A 19,528-nucleotide genomic window follows, 5' to 3' on the forward strand; every position below is an offset into this window, starting at 1 on the left:
AAGCAAACTATTTGCTGATGGTACATAATAAACGTCAGGAATAAATGCATCGAGCTCTTCAATATAAACAGTTCCTTTTCCCATAACCTGAACAGGAAGATTTGAAAGAGAGTAAAGTTTACCAAGTTCAGGTTCAGGCTCGTGCATTTCTGTATAAAGCTCCTTTCTATAAGTAACATGTAATGCTGCTCCACTGTCTAAAGTCCAAAGTAGTTGTCTGTCGTACTCTGGTTGAGATTGTGGATCGTTAGTTAAAGCTAATGTGGCAAGTGGAGTTTGCGGATCACGCCTGGGACCACGACGACCTTGTCGTCCGCCTCTACCTATGCTCCCTCTGGACTCTGGTCCTCTAGGCTGGTACGTGGGGGGCGCTGGAAATCGTTGGGGACAATCCCGGGTAACATGTCCCACACGATTGCAGACGTAGCATCTTGGCATTCTTGGAACGTAGGCTCTTCCATAGGCTCTTCCACGGAAAGGACACCTCGCTGGAGCTCTTGATGCAGGTGGTCCTCTTAAATGTGGCGCGGCTTGCATAAGTGCCACTTCTTCAGTTAAAGTTCTGCATACATGATCCACTGTGCATTGAGTAATGGGCACTTGATTAATTTTTGTAATAGCATCTTTCCATTCATAATTCAGTGAGTTACCGTATTTATCAGCGTATAACACGCACCTCATTTTAAAAAGGAAATTTCAGGAAAAAAACTTAAATTTCAAATAAATAACTTTAAGGGTAGCTCAGAACTTTTTTTTTATTAATATTATTAACACTTATAAGGTAAATAACGTAAAATGACAGTAAAAGCAACTGTTTTAACAAAGAAACTTGGATCTCATATGTTTTTACAAAAGTTTACTCAGAAATCGCTGCTATCTGGGAAACCAAGAAACTCTTCATCTTCACTGCTATCTTCAATATCTTCGAACTGAACACTGCTGCTTTCACTGCTACTGTCTTCATAAATCAGCTCGTCTTCTTCACCATCCAAAGAATTGCTTATGCCACATTTCTTAAAACATTTGATGATAATATCTTCCTTAACTGCGTCCCACGAAGTCTTTATCCACTGACACACTTTTGAAATGCCAGGTCTTTTCATTCTCCCAGAACTTGTACTTTCATGTTGGCTTTCATCACACATGTATTTATTCCATTCTTCATGCATGAAGGCTTTGAAGGGCTTATTAATGGAAACATCCAATGGCTGCAATTGTGATGTAAGTCCTCCTGGAATGACTGCTACTTCTGTTTTGCACATTTGAAATTCTTTCTTTGTTGGTTCTGTAAGATGAGATCTGAATGAGTCCAGTACTAACAAAGATGGCTTCTTTAACAATGCACCTGGGCGCTTCTCCCACACATTTCTAATCCAAAGCCTCATGCCTTCTTCATCCATCCAACCTTTGGGATGAACATGCACCTGTATGCCACTTGGAATCTTCTCCTTAGGAAAAGTTTTCCTTTTAAAAATGACCAATGGTGGTAGCTTGTTTCCGTCTGCAGTGACAGCAAGGACCACAGTATAACGGTTTTTTTCATGCCCTGAAGTTTTAATTGTTACTGTCTTGGCACCTTTTGCTTCAACAGTTTTATTTGAAGGAACATCAAAAGTGAGTGGTACTTCGTCCATGTTGCCGATTTGACCAATTTCAAAATTTTGTCTCTTCCTTTGTTTGATAATAAATTTATGAAAATTTATTATCTTCTCTTCATAATCTTCTGGCATACGCTGGGCAATCCTGGTTCTTGTTCGCATCCGAAGCTCATGCCTCTTCATAAATCTTTGGCACCCTTTGAAATCTTGTATTTGCAACTCTTTGCTGATTTTCACTGCTTGAATGATGATCATTTTTGTTGATAATGCAATGCCCGCTTTTCTATGATTAAGAACAAATTCCTTCACCCGTTCTTCTAATGTTGGCCATTTAGCAATACCGCTGCGAAAATTGCATTTTGTTTTTGATAATGTCTTGAGTTTTTCTTCCATTTTTCGCCACTCTCGTATTGTGCATTCTGTTGGTGGCTCTCCAAAATGCCTTGCTGCAGCCCTATTTCCATGTTGCTTGGCATATTCCACAACCTTTAACTTGAAAGCGGCTGTATATGCTGCACGCTTTTGCTTTGATTCCATTAGGGATAGGGATACCGTAGTACGGAAATACCGTAAGTACCGTAATGAATGCACGTATGATAGTGCAGAGTTCAGCGTCGGAATGTCAGGATGAGTCACACTGCAGTGGTATACATTTACCTAAGTTTAAATTAAAAAAGAATAAGGTAGTATCAGGGGTCTGTAAATTTACGGTTACTCTTGCTATATACGGTATGTGTGTTGTAGGATGGCTGTGTTAGCATGTGTTTGTATGGTATGGTAAAATTAAGGATGGGCTCGGACGTATTCAGATTGAGCCCCCCAGGAAGCCAATCATAGGTAGTGAGGCATTTCCCAAAAGTCAGCTTCACATACACACGCTACCTATGATTGACAGGGTGCAGTGTCGGCTTCCTGGCGGGCTCAATCCAAACACGCCCATCGCCTGAAAGGGGGAGTGGGGTAAAATGACAGGGATGGGGTCCTGTGTGTCTCTTAGCTCCCATCCCCCTCTCAGGTAGTGTTTCTTTACTCTCTCCCCCCCCCCCCAGGCAGATTTCTTTTGCCATTCTGGTCCCCTTAAGTGCCGGTTCACATTAGTGCGAGTACAGAGATCGCATGTAATTCGGAGCGCACTGCTCCTAAAATTACCATACATGCGATCTCATGTGCGGTGCAACTGTCAGCCATACAGTTTGTATGGCTGAATTTGCACCGCATCAGCACTAAACACGCACATGACCCTTTTTTTTTATCCGCAGCAGAATCGGATCGCATGGTGGTTCACACTAGTGCACGGGTCGGCAACCCGCGGCTCCGGAGCCGCATGCGGCTCTTTGAGCCGTCTCCTGCAGCTCCCAGCCGCCCAGTGCGCGCGCACCTCTTTGAACGGGCAGTGGTGCGCGCGCACCTCTCCAAATGCAGAGTGGCACCGCCCGTTTGGAGAGGTGCGCGCGCACCTCCCCGAATGGGCGGAGGTGTGCGCGCACCTCCTCAAACCTTTGGAGAGGTGCGCGCGTACCTCCGCGCGAACGGGCAGAGGTGCCACTCTTTGAGGAAGCTGTAGCGGCCCGTCTCCGAAGCTGCCGCTTTCGGCAGCTTTGCAGACGGGCCGCGGCAGCTTCCTCAAAGAACAGCGCCCCTGCCCATTCTGAGAGGTGCGCGCGCACCTCTCCGAACGACCGGAAGTGCGCGCGCACTTCCCCAAACCTTTGGAGAGGTGCGCGCGTACCTCCGCGCGAACGGGCAGAGGTGCCGCTCTTTGAGGAAGCTGTAGTGGCCCGTCTCCGAAGCTGCCGCTTTCGGCAGCTTTGCAGATGGGCCGCGGCAGCTTCCTCAAACAGCAGCGCCCCTGCCCATTCTGAGAGGTGCGCGCGCACCTCTCCGAACGACCGGAAGTGCGCGCGCACCTCCCCAAACCTTTGGAGAGGTGCGCGCGTACCTCCGCGCGAACGGGCAGAGGTGCCGCTCTTTGAGGAAGCTGTAGTGGCCCGTCTCCGAAGCTGCCGCTTTCGGCAGCTTTGCAGATGGGCCGCGGCAGCTTCCTCAAACAGCAGCGCCCCTGCCCATTCTGAGAGGTGCGCGCGCACCTCTCCGAATGACCGGAAGTGCGCGCGCACCTCCCCAAACCTTTGGAGAGGTGCACGCGTACCTCCGCGCGAACGGGCAGAGGTGCCGCTCTTTGAGGAAGCTGTAGCGGCCCGTCTCCGAAGCTGCCGCTTTCGGCAGCTTTGCAGACGGGCCGCGGCAGCTTCCTCAAAGAGCAGCGCCCCTGCCCATTCTGAGAGGTGCACGCGCACCTCTCCGAACGACCGGAAGTGCGCGCGCACCTCCCCAAACCTTTGGAGAGGTGCGCGCGTACCTCCGCGTGAACGGGCAGAGGTGCCGCTCTTTGAGGAAGCTGTAGCAGCCCGTCTCCGAAGCTGCCCTGGAGGTCTGTAATGCCGATGTAACGTTACACCGCACCATTCAAGAATTCCACTTGCTTATATTAATGACACATTCCAGTGTAGCAGAGGAAGGCTGCCGGGGACTGCAATGCGCGCCGATCACATCCATTCGCGCTGCTGTGCGGTATTTACTATGGGTCATTAACATTATATCGGTGTATAACACGCACACATCATTTGCCCCCTATTTTCAGGAAGAAAAAGTGCGTGTTATACGCCGATAAATATGGTAATAATAATGCTGATCATTTGAAAATCATCAATAGGATAGCCTTTTTCACCCAGTTCTTTTCTTATTCCTTTCATTTTAGTTAAATGTTCTCCAATATGTTCACCAGGTTTTAATCTCGAACCATGGAACTCAGACAAAAGTACACTCAAAGTACAGTCAGCTCCTGGTCTTGTTTTTACTTTCTGTGTAGAGCTTCTCCATCTTTGGCTGCAGAGCACATAGTCAATCTGATTTCTGTGTTGACCGTCTGGCGATGTCCATGTGTAGAGCCATCTCTTGGGTTGTTGGAAAAGAGTGTTTGCTATGACCATCGTATTCTCTTGGCAAAATTCTGTCAGCCTGTGCCCTGCTTCATTTTGTACTCCAAGGCCAAACTTGCCTGTTATTCCGGTTATCTTTTGGCTTCCTACTTTAGCATCCCAATCCCCCATGATGATAAGGACATCATTTTTTGGTGTTAGTTCTATAAGGTGCTGTAGGGCTTCATAGAATCGGTCAATTTCAGCCTCTTCAGCACCGGTGGTTGGGGCATAGACTTGGACTACTGTGATATTGAATGGTTTGCCTTGGATTCAAACTGAGATCATTCTGTCATTTTGGGGATTGTATCCCAGTATTGTGGGACGTGGTGGCTCAGTGGGTTAGGACGCTGAGCTTGTCGATCAGAAGGTCGGCAGTTTGGCGGGTCGAATCCCGAGTGCCACGTAACAGAGTGAGCGCCTGTTACTCGTCCCAGCTTCTGCCAACCTAGCAGTTCGAAAGCACGTAAAAAATGCAAGTAGAAAAATAGGGACCATTACGGTGGGAAGGTAACAGCGTTCCGTGCGCCTTTGGCATCTAGTCATGCCAGCCACATGACCACGGAGACGTCCTCGGACAAGCGCTGGCTCTTCGGCTTTGAAACGGAGATGAGCACCGCCCCCTAGAGTCGGAAACGACTAGCACGCATGTGCGGGGGAACCTTTACCTTTATTCCAGTATTGCTTTTCCTACTCTTTTGTTGACTATGAAGGCTACTCCATTTCTTCTGAGGGATTCTTGCCCACAGTAGTATACCGGATGGTGATCTGAATTAAATTCACCCATTCCTGTCCATTTTAGTTCGCTGATTCCTAAGATGTTGATGTTCATTTTTGTCATCTCTTGTTTGACCACATCCAGCTTGCCTTGATTCATGGATCTTACATTTCAGGTTCCTATGGAGAAAAAATCTTTACAGCATCGGACTTTCCTTTCACCACCAGATACGTCCACAGCTGAGCGTCCTTTCGGCTTTGGCCCAGTCGCTTCATTGTTTATGGTGCTTTTAGTACTAGCCCTCTGCTCTTCCCCAGTAGCATATTGGACACCTTCCGACTTGAGGGTCTCATCGTCCAGCATCATATCTTTTTGCCTTTTGGTAATGTCCATAGGGTTTTCATGGCAAAGATACTGGAGTGGGTTGCCATTTCCTTCTCCAGTGGATCACGTTTTGTCAGAACTGTCTGCTATGACCTTTCTGTCTTGGGCCCTGCACGGCATAGCTCATAGCTTCATTGAATTACACAAGCCCCTTCTCCACAACAAGGCAGTAATCCATGAAGGGGTCCTCTTGTCTTCATTAAACAAGTATAATTCTTAATACTTTCAACACATACAAAGTTGAGTATAAACATTTTTCCAATATTTGTACATATAACAATAACATCAACATATAACATCTTTTCTGATCAGCTTATGTTTCAATTCTATTTATAGAAGTCATCTTATCAAGTCGTTATATGTCCTGTTTTCGAGATTCTTATTTAAGCTTAATTTCTCCTCAGTATTCAAACCACTCTTATCAGTCATGATTTTCTCAAAGTTCATTATCTTTGAACATCCAAACTTTTCATTCAAATACACCATCTCAATATTTTTATATTTCATATATTATAAAAGTATTATACTACTTATATATCTTATCCCTCTTACTATAGGGCCCCTTTATGCCCAAGCTTTGTCTGTTCTTTTGGCCATGTTCAGAAAAAGTATTTAACCATATAGTACACCATCTAGTAATCTTATTATAGGGCCTCTTTATATCCAAACTTCATTTTTTTAAAATCTTAGTCATATATTATTCCATCTGGTAAGTTGAATCACATCTCTTAACTCTAATTCTAATCTTGCTTTTCTAGGTCGCTTTCCAAATCAGTAGGTTTAGATTGCCAGGTTGTATTTTTGCAGATGTTGTTGGGGGTAAAAAAGACAACTTGTGTAGAATATTCATTTTTTATCTCCCACGCTGTGATGGTTCCCCTGACAGCTCTTTAATCCATTTTATTAAATCTTTTTTGTCCACCAGTTTGTTTTGAGGTCCTGGAAGATAAAACATCTTTTTTATTTCCTTTGTTGTAACAAATTTTTGCAGATTTTCTTTTGTTTGTATTAAGTTGTAGTTCTCTTCATTTGTAGCTTCCATATTTGAGTCATTTTCCTCTTGTTTGTATTCTGTTGTCTGATTGGTTTGTTCATTCTTTGTCGTCATTTTTTACAATTATTTAATTGTAAGTTTAAGTTAGAGATATGTTCATTTATGTTATCAAAGTTGTTTTTAATCTCATGATTTAAGACAATTGTCATTTTAATCTGTCACAGCATTGCATATATTTTCTCCTTGAATGTGTTTGCTTTGTCTTGAGTCATTTTTCCTGCAGATAACATCCATGGATGTGTCCTTAGAGAGTGTGCAGATGAGCTGGCTTGTGTTCTCACAGAAAATTTCAATCTCTCATTGCAGCAGGCAGTGGTCCCATCGTGTTTTAAGATGGCCATCATCTTGCCAGTGCCAAAAAAGTCCACAATTACAGGCCTCAATGATTGCCGTCCGATTGCACTGACATCCACCATTATGAAATGCTTTGAGAAACTGATAAAGGACTTTATAGTATCTAGCCTCCCGCCAACATTTGACCCGGTTCAGTTTGCCTACCGACCAAATCACTGTATGGAGGATGCTATTTCTTCCGTTCTCCATCTGAGCTTGAAGCACTTAGAAGAAAGAAATACTCATGTGCATTTGTTATTTGTCGACTTCAGTTCGGTGTTTAACACAATCATTCCCCAGCATCTAGTAGACAAACTGGGCCTTTTAGGCTTAAACACTCCTTTGTGCAACTGGATTCTTGATTTTCTTAACAACAGGCCCCAGTATGTGTGAGCTGGAACAAATACCTCTAATACTATTTTCTTGAGCGTAGGTTCTCCTCAGGGCTGCATCCTACGTTCGCTGCTGTTCACCCTGTTGACTCATGACTTTTGTGCTAGGTTTGCCACCAACCATATTGTGAAGTTCGCAGATGATACAACAGTAGTGGGCCTTATTCATGATGACAATATGGAAGCTTATTGCAAGGAGGTTGAGGGGTTGGTGAACTGGTATAAGGAAAACATCCTAGTTTGAAATACTGGAAAAACCAAAGAGATCATTGTCGATTTCAGAAAAGGCAGGAACAGCCACACTTCTCTGTGCATTAATGATTCACCTGTGGAGATGCTTACCAGCATCAAATTCTTGGGTGTGCAGCTAACGAGTAGGCTGACTTGGTCGCTCAACAGTGAGAAACTGGTGAAGCAGGCACAGCAGTGCCTGCACTTTCTGCGTTGCATGAAAAAAGTTCATCTTTCTTCCCCTTTCCTGACCACCTTCTACAGGGTGACGATTGAGAGCATTCTGTCATACAGCACCAGTCTGGTTTGGAAGCATCACTGCTTCAGACAGGAAGGCGGTGCAGAGAGTGGTGAGGATGGCTGAAAAGATCATTGGCAGTTCCCTCCCTCCCATCCAGGACATAGCACAGGAGCGTTGTTTGAACAGGGTCCGTAAGATTATCTGGGACACTACTCATCCTCTTCACAACCTGTTTTCCTTGTTACCTTCTGGGAGGAGGCTTCATGGTATCCATAGCAGAGCATCCAGATTCAGCCATAGTTTCATTCCATACAGCATTAACCTTGTTAACTTTCAGGCTTCCTCCTTCCGTTATATATTCAAGATGGACAGTATTTAATATTTTATTGTTACATATATGTAGGGGTGTGGGTCTATACATATGTTGTATATAGTATATTTTAGGTGTGTGTCATGTATGTTTTTCACTTTGAGAGCGGGCAACTAAATTTCATTTTTAATGTGTGCCGTTGTGCCCACAGTAAAAAATGACAATAAAGATTATCTTATCTTATTTCTGATGTTGCAAGCTGGAGTCTCCAGGAGGAAATGTTAGGTGTGGTTTTCTATCACTTTTAGATAAATATACAGCATCCATTTTATCTCCTCCCTCTTAAGTAGTTTTTCACCAGTACCATAGTCTCTAATTAGCTTTATCAAACCAGCCCGTCTTAAAATCCAAACAACCACGTTTTATGTAGTTCTTATCTTTATATATGGTTTTTATAATCCAATATGTTTCCAATTTATCAAGGCATCACTGAAAACAGTATTTTGTAACAATTCTTCTTTTCAGGGGTCAGACCACCCCTCTTTTGTTTGGAGCGACCATTGGAGCACCCCTCTTTCTTTGTCGCCTCTCCAGGGCGACTTTATTTTTTTTAAAAAAAATATGTTTTATTAATTTTTAACACACTTTAATATTTGGTAAGCATCTTGTCTAGGTTAGTGTTTAAAAAACAATAACAATTAATTTCTATAATTCTATAGTCCATATAATACAGGTGAAACTCAAAAAATTAGAATATTGTGCAAAAGTTCATTTATTTCAGTAATGCAACTTAAAAGGGGAAACTAATATATGAGATAGGCTCATTACATGCAAAGCAAGATAGTTCAAGCCGTGATTTGTCATAATTGTGGTGATTATGGCTTACAGCTCATGAAAACCCCAAATCCACAATCTCAGTAAATTAGAATATTACATGCAATCAATAAAACAAGGAGTGTACATAGAACAATATTGGACCTCTGAAAAGTATAAGCATGCATATGTACTCAATACTTGGTTTGGGCCCCTTTTGCAGCAATTACTGCCTCAATGCGGCGTGGCATGGAAGCTATCAGCCTGTGGCACTGCTGAGGTGTTATGGAAGACCAGGATGCTTCAATAGCGGCCTTCAGCTCTTCTACATTGTTCGGTCTCATGTCTCATCTTTCTCTTGGCAATGCCCCATAGATTCTCTATGGCGTTCAGGTCAGGCGAATTTGCTGGCCAATCAAGCACAGTAATCCCACAGTCATTGAACCAGGTTTTGGTGCTTTTGGCAGTGGGCAGGTGCCAAGTCCTGCTGGAAAATGAAGTCAGCATCCCCATAAAGCTCATCTGCGGAAGGAAGCATGAAGTGCTCCAAAATCTCCTGGTAGACGGCTGCGTTGACCCTGGACTTAATGAAGCACAGTGGACCAACACCAGCAGATGACATGGCTCCCCAAATCAACACAGACTGTGGAAACTTCACACTGGACTTCAAGCATCTTGCAGTATGTGCCTCTCCATTCTTCCTCCAGACTCTGGGTCCTTGGTTTCCAAATGAGATGCAAAAGTTGCTCTCATCAGAAAAGAGGACTTTGGACCACTGAGCAACAGACCAGGTCTGTTTTTCTTTAGCCCAGGTAAGATGCTTCTGACGTTGTTTGTTGTTCAGGAGCGGCTTGACAAGAGGAATACGACATTTGAAGCCCATGTCCAGGATCCATCTGTGTGTGGTGGCTCTTGATGCACTGACTCCAGCCTCAGTCCACTCCTTGTAAAAGTCCCCAACACTTTTGAATGGCCTTTTCCTGACAATCCTCTCCAGGCTGCGGTCATCCCTGCTGCTTGTGCACCTTTTTCTTCCACACTTTTCCCTTCCACATAACTTTCTATTAATGTGCTTTGATACAGCACATTGGGAACATCCAACCTCTTTTGCAATTACCTTTTGAGGCTTTCCCTCCTTATGGAGGGTGTCAATGATGGTTTTCTGCACAACTGTCAGGTCAGCAGTCTTCCCCATGATTGTGATTCCTACTGAACCAGACTGAGAGACCATTTAAAGGCTCAGGAACCCTTTGCAGGTTATGGCTTAATTAGCTGATTAGAGTGGGACACTTTGAGCCTAGAATATTGCACCTTTTCACAATATTCTAATTTTCTGAGATTGTGGATTTGGGGTTTTCATGAGCTATAAGCCATAATCATCACAATTATGACAAATCACGGCTTGAACTATCTTGCTTTGCATGTAATGAGCCTATCTCATATATTAGTTTCCCCTTTTAAGTTGCATTACTGAAATAAATGAACTTTTGCACAATATTCTAATTTTTTGAGTTTCACCTGTAGCTTTACTTGATTTCCTCTTCCAATAATATTCTCTTTTGCCAACCTTAAACTAATATAGTTCTCATTTAAATAAATGACAATTAAAAATAAACATTTTTTTCATGTTTCTGCAAATAACCACATCAATATAAAGCTTCTTTTCATTGATTATCTTGATTGCCTCATCATAAATCCTGTTTACATTCTTACTTAAATTTGTTTTCTCCATAATATTCAAAACATTCTTACTGGTTAAGATTTTCTCAAAATTAGTTACACCTAAGTATTTAAGTCTTTTTTCCCATACAAGCCATCACATTTTTACATTTCTCATATCTTAAAGAGAAATAAGAAAAAAAAGACAAAACAGAGTAAACATTTCTTTTATGTAAACCATCCCAACCTTTTTATATTTCTCATGTTAAAAAACCAGACACAAAAGAAAAAAGAAAGAAGGCATTACTTGAGGGTTCATCCCTCTTAAACTAATCTACATTTATATTCAAAATCTTTCTATTTCTTTAATAATATTCAAACAAATGTTTAATTTTTAAATACTCTTAAATATTTTTAAATAATCTTTCCATAATCTTATAAATGTTGTTGCAGGTACAAAAGGCAAAACATGTAAGATGTTTTATAGGAATGTTTCGCCCCTTTGTATTGTTTGAAAATCTTTTCCTTTTTTTCTTTCTTAATTTTCTTTATTATTTTTTGTCTCTTAAGTTCCCGTAATTCTTCTGGCAAAATCCATTTTGCCAAATCTTTTTTCTTGTCCTCAAACTTATTTTGTAATGTTAAAGTGTAGTTTGTCTTTTCCATGTCCAGAGTTTCCTGTAAATTTTTTTCCATCTGGGTTAAGTCATACTTCCTTGTATTGTTAACTTCCATCTTGAAATCTCTCCTCTGTCTCGTATTCAGTTGTCTGTTTTTTCTGCTCACTCTCTATTTTTATTTTCTGTGAATTTTTATGTTGTAAAGTTAAATTGGAGATATGTTCATTTATGTTTTCAAGGTTATGTTTAATTTCCTTGTGGTTTGACATTATTGTTGTTTGGATTAGTTGCAACATAACATAGATCTCCTTCTGGAAAGTATTTGTTTTTTCTTGGTATATTCTTTTTGCAGATCTCTGATTTTCCATGATAGCCAAAAATCAGGGTTTTCCTTTCTCTGCAGACAGCTTTAGAGTCACAGTTGGGATGAGTTAGTATTTGTAATCCAGAAAGGTCAATTCTTTTTTTTTAGAGTTTATAATTCTCACTTTGTAGAAAGCACAAGATGTTTTTTTTTCTTTTGTCACAGCTGTTCTCTGTTATTAAGACATTGAAGGTCACCAGAATCAAATTTATCTTTTCTTGGGCCTTGCCAGTCCCTGTAATAGAGCAGCTGTTGTATATTTTCATCCACCACTAGATGTCAGCACTAGTTCTTTCAGTAATAGACAATTAGTTACTTCTATCTTATATTCTTTTCATTTCAATATATTTCTGTTCCCCCTGAAAGGTTTAATTCACCGCTTCCATCTGCAGGAGGGTGGGGCAAAGGTCCCGTCCTTCTCACTTTTGGAGGCTTTTTGCTTCTTGGGGTTTTTCTTTTTCCCAGGAAAACAATTTTCAAATAGAAGAGAGAAAATCACTGTTCTTACCCAGTTCCAAACACGTTTACAATCAGCTTGAAGTAGTACTTTTGGACTTTGATTGCTTGTAGCTTGGGCTAGACTCGGAAGTTAAGCTAGCCTCTTCTCCTGCCAGTTTCTGAAGGGCTTTTCCCAAACCAACTGCCATCTCTCCGCAATCAGCAGGACTTCCCTTCTTCTATGTTGCCTCTACGGGGCAACTTCAGGCCCATTCAGGGTCCTCTGGCAGGCAGAAATCAGCTGTAGCGTGCAGAGCCCCACGATCCCTTGGCTGCTGCGCTATGCGCAAAACCGGAAGTCTCTCCAGGGTGACTTTAGACCCATTTAGGGTCCCCTGGCAGGGCGAAACTAGCTATGGAGTGCGGAGCTCTGCAATCCTGCAGCCACGCGCTACTGCGCAAAACCGGAAGTGTCTATATAGTATATACATCTTATATTTCTATAAGAGAACCTCAGAATACGCTAATATCTGCACAGGCTTTCTGAATAAGACACCATGCAATATACAGCTGAAAACATAATTATTTAACATTTTTTTTAACTTGGCTTTTGAACCTACAAAGTCTACAAAGATGATTAAAAACTTTCAGAGCTAGTGTTATGCAGTGGCTGAGATGCTGGACTGGGTAGTTATATGGTCTTTAACCTTTCTTCTTCATCTTGCAGTAGACTTGATATGGGCTGAAAAATATAACTAAAATTATTAATATGTGAAAAAATAAAACAAGCAAAACTAATAATTACTTTAAAAAGCAATTAATTAAAAAATCCCCTTTTAGAAATTTCTAATAGTTTTTAAAAATATAACATTACTCTGTGTAATAGCTGGATTAGAGCAGAGCTTTTTCCGGAAAGAGTTCTGCCAAAAAGAGTTGACATTCTTTTCTGGGAAAGATACTCAAATTATGGCCAAGCCTCTTTTGAAATAGTTGCTTGCCTCAAAATCACTAAATAAAAAGTCTGTGCAAAGTACCCTTGGGCATACTCTGTTTACTCAAGTTCTCATATCTTATTGTATGGTAGTTTGTACTAAGTTTTCTTATAAAAAACAAAACAAAGATGTCTGTTCTTTTCTGAGAAAAAAGTGCAAGAAGTAATTTCACTGAAAGTGAATATTTGTTTCATTTTTTGTTGCTGTTTCTGGCTTGTGAATTTTCAAATTTATACTTTTGTCAGTACACTAAAATGCTTTTGAGATTAGGATTTCACTTGGACAAGCCTCCACATTTGTTTGAAAAATTCTGGTAATAAATAAGTTGATTCAAACACTATATGTGATGGATAGTGAAGACTTTTTTATATAACTGTTTTCTCTCTAGATGAACCTGATGCACGTACATGGTTAGAACAACATGTAGTGGCTCAGTATTGGACTGGTAGAGTTGTTCGTTTCTCCCATAGTTTGCATTTTCATTCCAATTTAGCTTCTATATGGTGAGTTGCCAAACACATTTTTAAATTATTACAGCTGTAATCCACATATAGAACTATACTGACTTCTTACTGTTTCCCTGTACAAACTTTGTGATCAATTATGTGTTGTAGAACTATACAGGTAGTCCTCGAGTTATGACCAGTTGCTTAACCATTCAAAATTACAATGGACCTCCCCAAAAGCTACTTATGATCTGATTTTGAAGTTCTGATGCTGCCCCTCCCCCACATTTGGGAGCTTGACAACTGGCCAATCGTGACTATGATTTACAGTGTTTTTGCCAGAAACCAGCATTTACTTCCAGCAACAGCAAACTATGGGTTTGCTTAATGACTCTTTACTTAACAACTGCATCATTCACTTAACAATTGTGAAAAAGTTTGTAAAATTGAATCTGGTCACATGGTTATTCCTTTATGACTGTCATGATTTACAGCCATAATTGACAGGCTCAATTAGGGTTGTAACTTGAGGACTACCTAAATCCTTATTCAAAGTCTCAACTAAGAGATAATAAGAAAGGATTTGAAGGGTTACAAGATTCTTGGATTAGGTGGTATAAAGTGCTTTAAGATTATCAAAATAAGTTTTGATTTAATAGACCAATATAATTTTTTAAATGAATGTTTTTCAGAATAGGAATATAATGCAGTTTGTCTTTGCAAGTGTTACCAGTGGTTTGTTGATGTAGTTCTATAAGTTTATTGGTCCTATAGGAAAAGAGGATGAAATGCTCTTTACCAATACAATCAGTTAAAAGTATTAAAGACATTTTTCTCTTAGGGAACAGCACTTATATAATAGTGATCCATTATATGTCCCAGAAGAAAGAATTCTTGTCACTGAAACGCAAGTCATTCGTGAAACAATTTGGTAAGAAATTGTCAAAGAAAAAGCACGAAGTTTGTTTTATGTTGAATAATACATGCTATCTGTAGTTAATTTTAAAATTCAGAAAATGGTTTTATGATACTATTTGTTTTTATTACTGTGTTAATATTAATACTTTTTCTAAAGCAAATTGTCTTAATCAAAATGAGGAAAATAGAGTTTCACAAGGCAAATGATGCTATAACTTTTATAGCCTACATTACTACTTGCTTTTAAATTTTTCTCTGTAAAAAAAAACTAATAAAATGTTGCTTTTATAAGAAAAACACTACAATTTCTTTTTTCAAAAACGGATGGGTTTGTATCTATTATATAGTACCATTTTGCAAATATATAAGGTATGAAGTATCTGTTGAAAATCAAGGATTTTTACAGTTTCAGTATGTAATGGACACCGTTCCAAAGCCACTTGTTTTGTGAGACGGACAGCTATATAAATTTGAAAAATAATTTAATAAATAATGCTACCTTCTGAATATATGTTTTGTTATATTTTAAAATGGGATGTGCTGAGATCATTTTTATTTTTTCAGGCTTCTTTCAGGTGTAAAAAAACTCTTTATATTTCAGCTGAATGATGGAAAGATAACTGTGAGAAATGACATAACAGTAACCCATTTGACACATGTGAGTGAAATGATCAGTGAATATGAAATAAGCAAATATAGCAATGTAATTCAATATTAATTCTTTAGCCAGCAAATAAAAAATAAGACAATACCGATTAACCCTTGCTTAATTACTGTCTATTCAGTGATCACTTGAAGTTACATGAATGATACTTCCCCAGAGTCACAACCATTGCAGCACCCCTGCAGTGTCATCAAAATTAGGGTGCTTAGCAATTTGCTGGCACTTAGAACTGCAAATGTGCTTCAACCACCCCCACTTTCCTATCTCCCCACGTCTTCCCTTTTGGCTACCCTGTTTGATGGTGGTGATGTCATTGGTGCTGGGGTGGCCCACAGTCTTCAGCAGTCTTAGCCAGCTCTCACTACTTCTAGGCCTTTACTTCAGCACCAGTGCTGCCACTGCTGCCAAAGAGTGCCACAGTGGCCACCTCCCCCCGAGCAGCACATTTCAAACTCTAGTTGCCACCCCAGATGACTTCAATGCTGCTCACAAGGCTTACCTGGCTTGTCCTTATTTAAGGCAACTGCCAGCCACACTGGACCTTTTTCCTGAGGCTGTGCATGCCATTTTCCATATTGCACGCTGCCCTCTTGCAATGCTTCTAAGATTTTCCAAAATTCAGTAGAGGGCCATGCCCACCCCTCTCCAAATTGTGCACTGCCTTCTCATGATGCTTGGAAGGTTTTAGAAGGATCACGATGAGCATTTCGCTGTTTGAAGAAATGTGCCCAAAGTGCTGATATGAGGGAGATAGGTGGGTAGGGAGAGTTCAAAAGGAGGCAGTTCCTTACCTTACTGAGGCTTAGGACTGGGAAGGACCAAACTGGGAATGACCTGGATCAGGGTGTGTCCTTGCCTAATGATGACCCAATCAGGTACAGGTTGTCTAGTATAAGGATAAAGGTGGCATGTTTCTTTCCTCCCAATATAATAGATTGTACTTTATTTTGTGACTTGAACTACTCTGCAAACTTTTCTATGTAATATCTGCATTTTGTAATTTCTATATCTTATTTCTGTTTTTTTACAATAGATAAATAAAAAAATAAAATCTTTTATTTTCTAGAATTCATTAAGATCAATGCTGGAGCGCATAGCTGCCTATGGGCAAGTGGTATTTAGGTTACAAAAGTTTATTGATGATGTCATGGGTCACAGCTCAGAAAGTGGGATACATGGAACCATATCCACTCCCAAAAAATCTGCAGAAGCCCCTTTTAGAACCTATCAAGCTTTTGTGCGAGCTCTCTATAAATATTTTATTAATTTCAAAAAGGAACTAACAGAAATTGAGAGATGCATAATCAATGAAGGTAAAATAATTGTATTTTAACTGAAAATTTTGGTTTAGTCTTCTGAAGTGCAAGCTTTCTATCTATGACCATAAAAACACGAATCTATACTTTTTTGTAGATATTACAGTTACCCTTTCCATAGTCATAGATAAGATGTCACATCGATTAGCACAGCTGAAAGTAATTCATAAAGTTTTTAGCACTGGAGTTGCTGAAGTACCACCTGATACTCGCAACGTTGTAAGAGCATCTCATTTGCTCAATACATTGTACAAAGCAATTCTTGACTATGACAATATTGGGGAAGCCTCTGAACAGACAGTAAGTATAAAAAAACTTATTTAATAAATACTAAATTATTATTTATTCAATAATTATACTAGAAAAACAAACCATAGTTTCTATTTAAGTTAAGTCGATAATTCTTTTGATTCATAGAAGACTGTTCTAGTCTAATGTCATCTTATTAATCAGGCATATATGAGTTCAGTTAAGTCTCTGCCCCAAGTGTAATAATATCTCATCTGTGTTTCCCTCGTTTTTTTTAATAAATCTAGCTATCAATGTATTCTTTCACATAATTTCCTATCTGCGTGAGTTAATATATGTTGATTCAGTGGAAACAATTTAGCTATATACCATACATAAATAACAAGCTCTTATAAACTGTAATGATACAAACTTATATAAATGATAGCTGGACTTCTCCATAGCAGCAAGAAAAAAGTTGCTTGAGATTTCCTGCTTTAGAACTTTATATGCCAAATTATTTGAAGTTCTCAAATTCACAGCTTCTTTTTGACAATTCATAAGCTGTAGAGTTAAGAGAGTGTGAAATACAGTTTAATAAAATCGACTCTTCTTCAATCAGATATTGCAGCACCCAAATTAGGATGTGTAATAAATTGTAGAATGCTGCACAGGAACAAAAAGTGGCTGAGTTGGAATAGAGATAAAAATTTATTTGGGAGTCAGTTTAACTTTCTCTCATAAGGATTACATAATACAGTTACTATTTTAATAGCATAAGCATTTTATTGCCAGGTAACTGTTGCTTAAAACAGTTGCTTCTGGTTTTTTATTCAGAATGTATAATCATTAAGGCTCCTGCCATGCTGCCCAGCCAGTCAGAAAAAACAGATATTTTTTGCTTATTGGCTGAAATCAAGTTTATTATTATGATTCTCCAGAATGATTGGTTTGACTACTTCTTCAATTCTTTTATTTATAAGTACAAATGGTTTGTGTGTGAAGATATAAAAGTGCATTTTTACATACAGGAAATTCATTTGTACAAATGGTTTATGTGTGAAGATATAAAAGTGCATTTTTACTTATAGGAAATTCATTTGTAGGGAGTTATAAACATATTATTGATGCATAGCTCTTTTAAACAATGAAAAGTCACTCAGATGAAGCGACCTAAATATTTTTTAATATGATGTTCTAAATTATTTTAGGCTTAGCTGAGAAAGCTATATATGTGATATTCTGTCCATGCAGAATATAGAGCAGCTGTAGAACTGTTTTTCTACTCTCCCATTCTTATAGTAGCTTCCTAAATTAGAAGTTTGCTAGAATAATATCTTCCCATCATATATCATGTGGAAAAAATGGGCTCCAGAATATATGAATTTAAAATTTACATAATGCTTTGTATGTTCAAGCCTTAGTTCAGCATTTTGTTTTTCTCATAGTGATTAATCAGATGTCTGCTAATAAGCATCATTCTTCTGCCATTGTTTGTCTGAACTTAAAGGCATGTTCCCCTAGACCAGGGATGTCAGACTGGCGGCCCGCGGGCCAGATGTGTCACCCACAGCTTTGCAAATGCAAAAAACGTTGTGCTACATCACTATATGTCATGTAATCCGATCGTGTTTGACACCCATGCCCTAGACCTTTAGGTTATGGGCTTTTCTAAATACTGGATATATTTGATAAATTTTCTACTAGTGCTGTTGTTTCCTAAGTCATTTAGTGTGTATTATTATTACTCCTCCCTATTCTTAACTTTTCATAATTTCATTTCAGGTCTCTCTTTTGTTTTCTCTGTGGGTTGAAACAGTAAGACCATATCTACAGACAGTGGATGAGTGGATTGTGCATGGTAATTTATTTGATCCTGCTAAAGAATTTATAATTCAAAGGTAATGATAGTGAACATCTTGTGGATATATCGATATTTCTAGGGTGTAGATCATTGACTTTAGAATGATAGTGGTGGAGCCAAAACAAAGCCTACTTACATATTGCTAAGTATCCATATAATGTGCAGTTAGATTTATGTAATCCATAATATAAAACTCAGTTATTGTTTAAAGTTCTAGGTTGCAACTGCAATTTTAAAAATTGACATATTACTGGGAGACTACTTCTAACTGGATTCAGTGCTTTAGTTATTTTATTCCCATTTTGTGTGGTGTAATATCACACTTATTATAGCTAATTGAATTCAGAATATAAAAATGTAAGAATCTTCCTATTTCAGCAGCTGACCTATATATCTTAATTTTAATCTTGGTGTTTACTTAATCAGTATGCATGTTGCATACTACGTTGAAATTTTAATTGGCTGTGATGAGCCTTCTTCAAATCTCTTTATTTGCCCTGAATCTTATCCTTAACTGCAGAACTGAAACCTGCATATATAGTGGATGAGTATTCTTTTCCAGCTATTTGAAAAACCTATTTTAGATTATTATTGTAATTATAAACACTTTTGCATTGAAAATAAACAAATATATACAATTTTCTGAAAAATAACTGACAATTACCTGTTTTTTTCTGCAGAAACAAAAACGTTTCTGTAAATCATAGAGACTTTTGGTATGCCACCTACACATTATACAGTGTATCAGAAAAATCTGAGAATGAAGAGAAAATGAGTGATAATGCTAGTGCCAGTTCTGGCAGTGATCAAGCACCATCAAGCAGACAACATACCATGGTTTCCTTTTTAAAGCCTGTATTAAAGCAGATCATTATGGCTGGGAAGTCCATGCAATTGCTAAAAAATTTGCAGTGCAAGGATGGTTCTCCACAGCCAACTGCAGCCCGAGGTAAAAACTGAATTTCCG

General features: G+C 39.3%; 1 protein-coding gene across 3 annotated transcripts in view; it reads left to right on the forward strand.

Annotated features, from left to right (window-relative positions):
• The window catches only part of LOC308667672 (cytoplasmic FMR1-interacting protein 1-like), a 163,613-nt gene that overhangs the window by 39,444 nt on the left and 104,641 nt on the right, over nucleotides 1-19,528 (forward strand). For 2 of the 3 annotated variants that reach the window (XM_081327066.1, XM_081327067.1), the window contains exons 7-13: nucleotides 13,514-13,628; nucleotides 14,413-14,502; nucleotides 15,054-15,147; nucleotides 16,220-16,466; nucleotides 16,567-16,769; nucleotides 18,483-18,598; nucleotides 19,242-19,510. The exons of the other annotated variant lie outside the window; for it this stretch is intronic. In XM_081327066.1, coding sequence (XP_081183192.1) covers nucleotides 13,514-13,628; nucleotides 14,413-14,502; nucleotides 15,054-15,147; nucleotides 16,220-16,466; nucleotides 16,567-16,769; nucleotides 18,483-18,598; nucleotides 19,242-19,510 — 1,134 coding nt within the window. The remainder of the gene's footprint in view (nucleotides 1-13,513; nucleotides 13,629-14,412; nucleotides 14,503-15,053; nucleotides 15,148-16,219; nucleotides 16,467-16,566; nucleotides 16,770-18,482; nucleotides 18,599-19,241; nucleotides 19,511-19,528) is intronic. 3 annotated transcript variants of the gene reach the window in all.

The sequence above is a fragment of the Vipera berus genome, assembly GCF_964194415.1.
Source record: "Vipera berus genome assembly, chromosome: 4".
Classification (NCBI taxonomy): domain Eukaryota; kingdom Metazoa; phylum Chordata; class Lepidosauria; order Squamata; family Viperidae; genus Vipera; species Vipera berus.